General features: G+C 37.7%; 1 protein-coding gene across 1 annotated transcript in view; it reads left to right on the forward strand.

Moving 5' to 3' along the window:
• Positions 1-11,289, forward strand: part of Ccdc18 (coiled-coil domain containing 18) — a 113,988-nt gene that overhangs the window by 54,272 nt on the left and 48,427 nt on the right. The window contains exons 14-17 of the mRNA XM_026785039.1: positions 567-701; positions 828-905; positions 8,203-8,339; positions 10,230-10,248. Coding sequence (XP_026640840.1) covers positions 567-701; positions 828-905; positions 8,203-8,339; positions 10,230-10,248 — 369 coding nt within the window. The remainder of the gene's footprint in view (positions 1-566; positions 702-827; positions 906-8,202; positions 8,340-10,229; positions 10,249-11,289) is intronic.

Below are 11,289 nucleotides of genomic sequence, written 5' to 3' on the forward strand. Positions count from 1 at the left end.
AAAAACAAACAAACAAACAAAGTAAACCTTAATTTCTTATATTAAGTCTAGTACTTCCTAAAATAAATGAACTAGACCCATACATGTCAACACAAACAAACATCTGAAACTATATTGATTAAAAGAAAAAGCAAATTATCTGGGCAGTGGTGGTGCAAGTCTTCTGGCAGATCTCTGTGAGTTCAAGGCTAACCTGATTGACCTACAGAGTGACTTCCAGGACTGGCTTCATAGCTTTTTTTTTTTTTTTCCGAAACAGGGTTAGAAACCCTGAACTTTAAAACTTAAAGATATTGCTATAATAAATGTAAAATTTCAAGACAGAAAATTTTATTTCATATTGTTTATAACTGCACATATTTATTAAAAGCATGAAAACAGACCAGTCAATAATAAGAATAATGAAAGAAAGGGAAAAGAGATTTATGATTTAATTTTTTTAATTAAGGGAAACTAAAGGAAATTTCTAAAATGCAGAAATCTGTGTACTTTCAAATATATTTATGTTTAAAGTGTTCCCAGTGTTTGAAAACTATATAACATGAAAATATTGATTTTATATTTAGCTTGAAAGTCAACTAGAGAAAAGAGACCAGCAATTCAAAGAACAAGAAAAGACTATGTCCATTTTGCAGCAAGATATACTATATAAACAACATCACCTTGAATCACTAGACAGGCTATTGACGGAAAGTAAAGTGGTAAAGTCTTCTTTTTAAAAGTACTATTTGAAAGCTAGCATTTTAAGTTTATGTTTCTGTAGCATATATTTAATATACTCTCAATATTTATTTGCAAACATTTTTTCTATCAAAATTTGTTTACAGGAAATGGAAAAAGAAAATACGAAGAAAGATGAAGCTTTGAAAGCATTGCAAATTCATGTATCTGAAGAAACAATCAAGGCTAGTATAGTATACTTTTTGTGTATGTGTGTGTGTGTTTGTGTGCATACACATGCCATGGCATGAGTGTGAAGTCATGGGACAACTTGCAAGAGTTAGTTTTCTCCTTCTATCATAAATGGATCTCAAGAATAGAATTCAGGTAATTAGATTTGGAGACAAGAATCTTTATCTGCTAAAGCCAGCTTATCAGGCCTCTGTTTTACTATTACAGACATTTTTATGGCTTTTTTCCAATAAATTATTAAAATTGTAATATATAAACGTCAATTAAGTGGTTAAGGAATTGGCTCAGTGATTAAGATTGTGTACGCCTTTGGTTTTATTGTTTTGTTTTGTTTTGGGTTTTCTAGACAGGGTTTCCTTGTGTAGCAGTTCCAACTGTCCTGGAACTAGTTCTCGTAGACTAGGCTAGCCTCAAACTCACAGAGATCCTCCTGCCTCTGCCTCCTGAGTGCTGCGCACCTGGTTTTTGTATGCTAATCTTGTACAGGTCCTGAGTTTTGTTCTAGCAGCCTGCTGGGCAGTTACAACTGCCTGTAACTCCAGCTCCCACACCCTTTCTGGCCTCTGAGAGTACTTGCATGCATAAACACATACACACACACAAACATATTTTTAAATACTTTGTTTTTCATATAAAATTGTGAATGTTATCAAAACTTATTTTTGTTATGAAGGAGCAGGGTTCATGCACACATATCTCCCTTACCGACACACAAATAAATATAATTTAAACAAATTTAAGAAACAAAAAGTACTAATTTTACTGTTGTACCTCACAGTATAATAGCTGTAGCCACAGAGCATGATAAATGCTTAATTAAGATATAAAAGGCATTAAATGTGTGTCTGTCTGTATGAAAAAGGAGTATATTTAGTATTCAATCCTATAATCTTTGGAATGTTTCTCTTGTAAAAATGGAAGAACTACTATATATTCATTATATTTTTATTTGTGCTAGTAGGTCTAAATATCCTGTCATCTTGTACCATAAATACCTTCAATATAAAGATGACTACTTTTGCCTAGAATTCTTTTTATACTCTGTTTTATGATTGTATATACCTATGTAAACAATATGTCTTCAAGGCAGGAGGGGGAGAGAATGAGAGAATATGTTTGTGTTGTGTAAACAGAGGTTTCTGTCCTGCCTGGTCCTGCGGCTGTTCAGTCCCAAAGAAACACACAGGTACTTACATTAATTAAAAACTGTTTGGCCTTTTAGCTCAGCGTTATTATTAACTAACTCTTAGAACTTGAATTAACCCATAATTCTTACCTATGTTTAACCACATTTCTTTTCTCAGTGCAGTGTTCTCATCTTTCTTCCTCTGCGTCTGGGTGGCCACCGCCTTTCCTCTTCCCAGAATTCTCTCAGTCTGGTTGCCCTACTTATGTCTCCTGCCTCGATGCTGGCCAATCAGAGTTTTATTAAGCCAATATGTGTGACAAACCTTTAAAGTGTAGGAGAGCATTTCCCACAGCTTGTGTGTGTAGTATATATGCATATGTGTGATTGGAAGTTAGAAGTTGAAATCAGGTCTCTTCCTCGTTCCCTTTTTTTTTTTTTTGAGATAGGATATGTCACCAAACCTGGAGTTTGCCAATTCAGCTATTTAGTCTGGCTGTGATCTGCCTGTCTCTGCCTCCCTAATGGTAGAATTGGATACACATGCATGCTGCCATAACTGGCTTTGTACTTGAGTGCTGGAAATCTGAACTCTGATCTCCACGCTTATTGTGAGCTATCTTCCCAGCCCAACAGTTATGTCTTTATTTGTTGTTATGGGTCTGGAGTTACTTAGAGATTCACTATGACCATAAATACATTTTAATAATAGGCTGTATATTTTAAATATTGATGTACAATGTGCAGCCAGGACTGAACCTGAATGCTCCCCAGATTTATCACCTAGCCATATCAGCCCAAAGCTGAAAAGGAAAAGCCACGAGACTGGTGTATTTTGTATACACGTAGGCAGGGTCAGTCTGGTGTATTTTGTATACATGTAGGCAGGGTCAGTCTGGTGTATTTTGTATACATGTAGGCAGGGTCAGTCTGGTGTATTTTGTATACACGTAGGCAGGGTCTAATTTATGTCTTGCACTTGTCCTAGTCATCTTTGAGCAGAGTAGCAGTTTGATTACAAAAATGGAGACTGAGTTAGTCTGCTATCCTGCGGGAACAGATCTACTGTCTTACAGGACCAGTCAGTTTATGGACACTCTTTAACATCTGGGGAAGGGAAGTGGGCTGCTATGATACATCCGTATAGCATGGACCGTCAGCTCCCAAATAATGATGTGGCAACTTTTTATTAAGTATGAAAACTTGTCCTTAGCTTAGACTTGTTCCCAACTAGATCTTAAAACAAATTAACCCTTTCATACTAATCTACATTCTGCTATGTGGCTCATTATTTCTTCTCCATACTGTACATCTGACTTCCTCTGTGTCTCACTGGCGAATTCCTACCTCTCAGATTCTTCCCAGAGTTCCTGTCTCTGCCCAGAAGGCCCACCTATCCTCTCCTGACTAGCTAATGGCTGTTTAGCTCTTTATTAAACCAATCAGAAGGTGCCTTAGGCAGATGAGGTAAAAACCTTACATCTCCACAATGTCCAGGAAGATTATCCCACAACAAGGGGCTTACATGTTAGAGGCATTTTTTTCTTTTTTGTCTCTCAGGCATAGTAAGTCTAAAGTTTAAATGTAATGTTGACTGTCTCACTATAGTCATTCCTATAGAATTCAACAATTATTTAACATTTACTGTCATATCAGTTTATTTACTTACATAAGAGTAAACTTAATTTTAAAATATTAGCATACAAGTCAGTCATAGTAGCCCCTGTCTGTAACCCTAGCACGTGGGAGAAGAGACTAGAGGATTTCTGAAAGTTTGAGGCTGGCCTGGTCTATACAGTGTGTTCCAGGCCATCTAAGAACCTTGTTTCAAACAAGAAGGAAAAAATAAAAAAGGTAGATAAATATTAATGTTGTAGGCATGAAACTATTTTGTTAAATAATATTCAATAGCTATTAAACTTCTAGTTCTTCATTTAGTAAGGAATTTCCATATATTAATGGCCAGATAAGAGATAAGAAATCAGAAAATGAATGAATTATACATTGAATTTTTTTTCCTTGATGCTTTTAATGAGTTTTTAATTTGGGGAAAAAATAAATATGAGGAAGAAATATAGAAGCAAAATTCCTTAGTTCAAATATAAATAATTTTGTAATTTTAATTATTTATTTTGCTTTTTGGGACAGGATTTTCTGTGTAACCCTAGGTGTCCTGGAACTCTCTTTGTAGACCAAGCTGGCCTCAAACTCACAGAGATCCACCTGCCTCTGCTTCCCAAGCGCTGGGATTAAAGGCATGCGCCACCACCGTCATCATCATTCATGCCCCGGCAATGCTTAAGCATGCATGGGCAGCCCGTTTATGGCAGCTCTCCAGTTGTTCCTCTGCCTGGCAGGCCTAGATGCTGTTCCGCAGTCTTCCTTTGTGCTGTCTGTGCAGCTTTCTGTCCTCAGCAGTGCAGCAGTGCCAGAGCTCCTCCACACTGGCTCAGTACAAACCATTTCAACCTGGAATATCCGTAGCAATAAAATAACAGTCTGGGGTCCTTGTTCCTGATTATCTTATTATCCTTTCCAAGTACCTTTGCAAGATTCTATTTGTTAATTTCAAGGCTCATATATGAACTGTGTGTAGGAAAGTTAAAACTGTCAGTTTTTTTAAAAATATGTATTTATTTACTTATTATATATACAATATTCTGTCTGTGTGTATGCCTGCAGGCCAGAAGAGGGCACCAGACCTCATTACAGATGGTTGTGGCCACCATGTGGTTGCTGGGAATTGAACTCAGGACCTTTGGAAGAGCAGGCAATGCTCTTAACCACTGAGCCATCTCTCCAGCCCTAAAACTGTCAGTTTAAAATTGCATTTTCAAGAGTGGTCAGTGAGTACTAAAAGTTTGATGAGTCTGAAGATGTTGCTCAGTATTAGGCCCCTTGCCAAGTGTGTTTACAGCCCTGCATTTGATTCCTAACACCAACATAAATAAAGTAATTTTGAACAGGTAACAATATCCATAAAGTTAACAAATGTGTTTGTTACCTGTTAAATAGATTGTTGAAAGACTATGCCTTAGGTTTAAATTATATTTCTTTCTTTCCTATAATTTCTGTTTACTTTCTCTTCGGATTCTCTGCCTCTCCCAATGAATCTGTGGACAAATAAGCATTACTGAAGCTGCGCATCCTTGGGTTGTCACTGTGCACCAGAGGAGGTCATTTGGTGCAGCACACTAGTTGTTCTGATTTTATTCATGTACAAGAAGTTTATATACAGTACATGTTGATTATTTACATAGGATTAAGATAAATTTTGTAACATAAATCTTTTTGTTATTCATTGGTTTTGCTTGATTTATTAATTTTTACATAACTCTGTTTTTAAAATGTCAAACTCACAAAAGAATTCAAAGAACAGTACAAGGAACACCTGGCTACTCTGTCACTAAAGCTATAGCTGTACTTAAATCACCATCCCCTCACCACATCCATGGTGCTTATATATGCATCACCTTTCCCATACACATTCTTGCTTTTTGGTAGCCGCCTGAGGGAAGGTGTTGTTTAACAGTTTCCCAATTACCTAAATATTCTTTATAGTTCTGCTAGTTAACACATCAGTATAACCTTGGAACTTTTTAGACTTTCAGAATATCTAGCCATCTTCTGTGTTAGTCTTGACAACTTCATGAACGTGTAGTGATTGATGTATCTTAGACATTTTTTTTTTAAATATCAAACCCAGGACCTTATATATGCTGTCCTTTTTTTAATTGGTTTTTCTTGGTTTTTGTTTGTTTGTTTGTTTGGTTTGTTTGTTTCTTTCTTTTTTGGTTTTTGAGACAGGTTTTCTCTGCAGCTTTGGAACCTGTCCTGGAATGTACTGCCTTCTGTAGCTGAGGCTGACCTTGAACTCACAGAGATCTCTACCTTCTGAGTGCCGAGGTTGAGGTCGCCACCACTGCCTGGCCTTTTTTGTTGTTATTTTTTTGTGACAAGGTTTTTCTGTGTAACAGCTGTGGCTGTCCCTGATCTTGCACTGTTGACCAGTCTGGCCTCAAAATCATAGAGATCCGCCTGTCTCTGCCTCTTGAGTGCTGAGGTTAATGGCATGCACCACCACTGCCCGGTTTGTTATTGTTTCTTCTAAACAGGCTTTTTCTGTGTACCCTGGCTGTTTTGGAACTCTCTCTGTAGACCAAGCTGGTCTCAAATTCACAGAGCTCTGCCTGCCTCCCAAGTGTTGGGATTAAAGGCCTGCGCTACCACTGCCCAGCAGGCATGTTGTCCTTATGTATGCTGTCTTCTTCCACTGAACCACAGCCCAGCCCTCAGATGTCACTAGTTTAAGAGGAATTTTATTGGACTGTCTTTGGGGATGTCTGAATTCTCAGTAACCTTGTAACAATGGGTTTTATCATCTTTTAATGAATCCTATCAGAGTAATTTATTGTATTATTATCAGGTACTAATGCCCATTCTCTTGCTTAAGAGAGATAACATAACAAGGGTTTTTGCTTTCCTATTTTCTGTCTGTCTGTATGTCTGCCTGCCTGCCTGCCTGCCTGTCTATCTAGACAGGGTTTCTCTACATAGCACTGGTCATCCTAGATCTCTCTTTAGACCAGTCTGGCCTCAAACTCAGAGGTCTGTCTGCTTCTGCCTCCAGAGTGCTGGGATTAAAGGCCTGTACCACTGTGCTTGTGTGGATTAACACAGCTGTTAAAATTTTAAAACTAAGGACTTCAGAGATGGTTTTCTCTCGCAGATAAACTTCTTTTACAAAGGACTCCAATCTGGTTCCCAGCACTCACCCTGGGTATCTTTGCACCTGCCTCTTAACTTCAGCCCCAGGGGGCTCTGACACCTGCATTCACATGTGCACAAATCCACAGAAAGACAGGCAGACAGACACATACACACAATTTAAAAATGTTAATCTTTAAAAATTGTTGTTACTAGGACAACGGTTTTTTTTTAAAACTGAGATAGTCATTCAAAATGGCAGCTTTTTTGAGCTAATTTTTTTTTAGTTACTAAATTTGATTTGCTCTTTAATATTAGATAACACAAAGCATTACACATAACACATAAACACTTGAGTCATGTTATTGGTTTTTTAAAAATATTTATTTATTTATTATGTATACAATATTCTGTCTGTGTGTACCAGAAGAGAGCACCAGACCCCATTGCAGATGGCTGTGAGCCACCATGTGGTTTCTGGGAATCAAACTCCTCTAGAAGAAGAGGCAATGCTCTTAACCTCTGAGCCATCTCTCCAGCCCCTGGATTTTTAAAGAATATTTTTCACAGGTACTAAGCAAAGAAGATGTTTTTCCTGTGTGATAAATTTTTTCTTCACAAACCAACATTTCCAAATATTCTCATCTTAACAACATTTGTAGGGTATCTGTACTCACTTTCCTATTTCATTGGTCTAGGCTTAAGAAATAAATAATAAGCTTGCCTTCTTAAGGGAGTGTTTTGGGGTTTCTATTTGACATTATTTCAAATGACTTATTCCTTACAAATTTAAACTTCAAGTGTTTCACTGTTGTCCTTCCTACTGCCTTGCCTGAGCACAATCCCTCTTTTTAGAACGTGCTGCTGTGCCTGTGTTGTTCAGGACTGTTCTGTGCTTCTCCTAGTTCCCTGGTTTGCCTTGATGAATGAGCTTTTTCAGCCAGTCTCTCCTGTCAGATCATTTCATACTCTGAATAGATCTATCTCAGGTTTAAATTTTGTGTATTACTCTGTGTGCTGCAATTGTTTGCTGCAGTGCATGTGTGCAGGTGTTGCAGCAGATGGGTGGAGGTCAGGAGAGCTTTGCTGAGTTGATTGCTCTCTTCCACTAGAGGTTCTGGGAGTCAGTCTCAGGTCACCAGGCTTGCACAGGAAAGTGCCTTTGCTAACTTAGCTATCTTACTGACCTGATTTTAGTGTTTCAAGTGGTAAAGTAACCTTAGGAGATCAATCTGTTAAATATTGTACAAATAATAAATATTCATTAATTAATAATTCAGTGTTTTGTTTTTTGAGACAGCGTCTCTCTACATAACCCTGGATGTCCTGAACTCACTGTGTAGATCAGGCTACCCTGGAACTCATAGAGATTTACCTGTCTCTCCCTCCCAAGTGCCTTGATTTTTCTTTTCTTTCTTTTTTTTTATTTTATACTTTGCTTTTTTTTTTAACTTTAGGTCAGACAACTGGACTCAGCTTTAGAAATCTGTAAGGAAGAACTTGCTTTGCATTTGAATCAGTTGGAAGGAAATAAGGAAAAATTTGAAAAACAGCTGAAGAAGAAGTCTGAAGAGGTAAATTATTCTTTTATTTAGCAAAATTTTCAAATGCTTGTTGGTATTGTTAATTTTTTAATTTTTCTCAATATGCTTTATTTTGTTTGGGTTATTGAAAGACAAGGTTGGCCTAGGGTATCCAAGGCTAGCCTCAGACTCCCTATATAACTGATGGTATAGAATTTATGATCTTCCTGCTTCTGATTATCAAGTGCTAGGATTACAGGTGTGTACAAACATTTGTGTATGTTTATATGGTGCTGGGAAAGGTGTGCTGGGTATCAAATTACTTTTCTACCACTATGATAAGACACTATGACCAAGGCAACTTAGAGAAGGAAGAGTTTATTTGGGACTTCCAGTTTCAGAGGGTGAGTCCTTGACCACCAAACGTGTCAGAGCGTAGCAGCAGGAATGGCACTGGAGCAGTAGCCACTGTTGTGAGGCAGAGAACTAACTAGGAATGGCTGTGTCTTTTGAAACTTTAAATTTACCCCCAGTGACACACGTGCTCTAACAATGTCACACACTTCCTAATCTTTCCCAAATAGTTCCTCCCACTGGGGACAAAGTATTGTAATATCTGTGCCTCTGGGAGTCATTCTCACTCAAACCTCACACACTAGGCAGACGCCCCACTGAGTTACATCCTCATTGCCTTCATATGCTCTAAACATACATCTGTAGAAAGAGGACATTAAATGTAATATTTGTTTGTTTTGAGACAAGGTTTCTGTCTAACAGTGCAGGCTGTCCTGTAACTCACTTTGTAGACCAGTGTAGCCTTTATATATATAACACTAAAAACATATTTTAAATTATATATTCTTTAAAGAACAGACTTTATTTCAGTATAGCATAAAATATAATACCTTAGAATTCAAATTCACTTATTTTTAGGCCATCAAAATAGTAAGTTATAATTATTACATAGTAATTTTAATATAAATTGAATAATATTTAAAGCATTGTTTTAGACGTAGGAGTTTAAAATTTTTCAAAACTTTTTGTTGTTGGTGGTTGTGGTTTTTTGAAACAGTCCTAAAAGTCATTCTGTAGACCAGGCTAGCCTTGAACTTGGAGATCCACCTACCTCTACCACCCTTGTGCTGGCAAAACTTAAAAAAAATTGTTTCTTCTTACTTGAAGAGTTAAGAATCAGCTTTAGAAGGTGGATGTGGTGGTACAGACTTAAACTCCCAGCCCTTGGGTTGCTACTCACGAGGATGGTGAGTTGTAGGCAGGCCTGAGCTACTTAGTTTTAAGCCATCAATGGCTACACAGTGAGGTACTATTTTTTTTAAAAAATTAGGTTTAACAATTAAACTTTATTGAGTAAAATTTTCAGTTACTAAAGACCTTTTCTAAAAGGCTGAAGAGTTGGCTTGGCAAGTAAAACCTGTGTGCTCTCCCTAGAACCCACACGGTGGAAGGAGAGAACTCCTCCAAGTTTTCCTCTTCCCTCTACATGTACACACACATGAAACAAAAATTAAGACTTTCATTTGTTGTCTAAGGCTTTTGTCCTGCCCAGTTCCCACAGCTGTTAAGTCCCAAAGAAATCACACAGAGGTCTATATTAATCATAAACTGATTGACCCACTAGCTCAGGCTTCTTATTAACTCTCATAACTTATATTAGCCCATTATTCTTATCTGTGTTAGCCATGTGGCTCAGTACCTTTTTCAGTGAGGTAGTCACATCTTGCTTCTTCTGTGGCTGGGCTAGGACTGCAGAGGAATGGGCTTCCTCCTTCCCAGAATTCTCTTGTTCTCATTGACCCGCCTCTACTTCCTCTGCTTGTCCTGCCTATACTTCCTGCCTGGCTACTGGCCAATCAGCGTTTATTTAAAATATAATTGACAGACTATAGACCATGGTCCCACACCATTTATTAAGAGTTGTCTTATTATCTCTACAACCCCAGCATCCACCCACATACACAGGCAAGGCCTTGCTGTGTAGCCTCTAGGCAGCTTCTAAGTCATAATCCTCCTGCTTTAGCCTCCTAAGGGCTGGGATTTTACCTATGCACCATCATACCTACCTAAAAGATGTCTTTTAAAGAAATTTTGGAGACCAGCATACTAAGACCTTAAATATTTGTAGAGAAGTTTTGTAGTTGATATTGTTATTACTTTATGTGTTGGAATATGAATATTCTGGATCAATTTGTTATGATATAATTTTACAAACTACTATAATATTAACATTATGTAGTATGATAAATATCACCTGATTTTATTATGTAGTAATTTTGGTTTTATATCTATAAATGGAAAAGAAGGTTCATTAAATGCAATGTAGATCAATCCAGAGCTACCTCTGACTTTCCCTTTCTGGGATGGGTTGCACAGAGCATTCTCCTTCCTGTTACAGTAAAAGATGAGATGATGGTGTGTGGTCTCAGTACCTAAAGAAAGCTGTTTATGACTTCAAAGTAAAAGGTCACGTAAGAATAGTTGATCAACTGTCGTAGGGTTTCTGTTGCTATAAAGAGACACTATAACCATGGCAGCTCTTATAACAGAAAACATTTAATTGGTGTGGCTTGCTTACAGTTGAAAGGTTCAGTCCATTATCATCATGGTGGAACATGGTGAAGTACAGGCAGATATGGTGTTGTAGCTGTAGCGAAGGGTCCTGTATCTTGCAGGCAACAGGAGGTGATCTGTGTGACACTGACCAAAGCTTAAGCAAAAGAGACCTCAAAGCCCACCCCCACAGTGACACTATTTCTTCAACAAGGCCACACCTCCCAATAGTGCTGCTCCCTATGGATTTATAGGACCCAATTACATTTAAACTACCACACCAGTCCATAAGTATTAAAATGCTTTCCTTCTCAGAAAGAAATATGTTTCAGAATCCTAGCCAGCCCAAACAATGCATCGCATGGGAACATTTCACAATGATGCCAAACAAGAGCGAGCCCTGTCAGCATCTTCCTGTATCCATACCTTTTATAGGAACAACCCTATCTTCAT

The sequence above is a fragment of the Microtus ochrogaster genome, linkage group LG1, assembly GCF_000317375.1.
Source record: "Microtus ochrogaster isolate Prairie Vole_2 linkage group LG1, MicOch1.0, whole genome shotgun sequence".
In the NCBI taxonomy this organism is placed as follows: Eukaryota; Metazoa; Chordata; class Mammalia; order Rodentia; family Cricetidae; genus Microtus; species Microtus ochrogaster.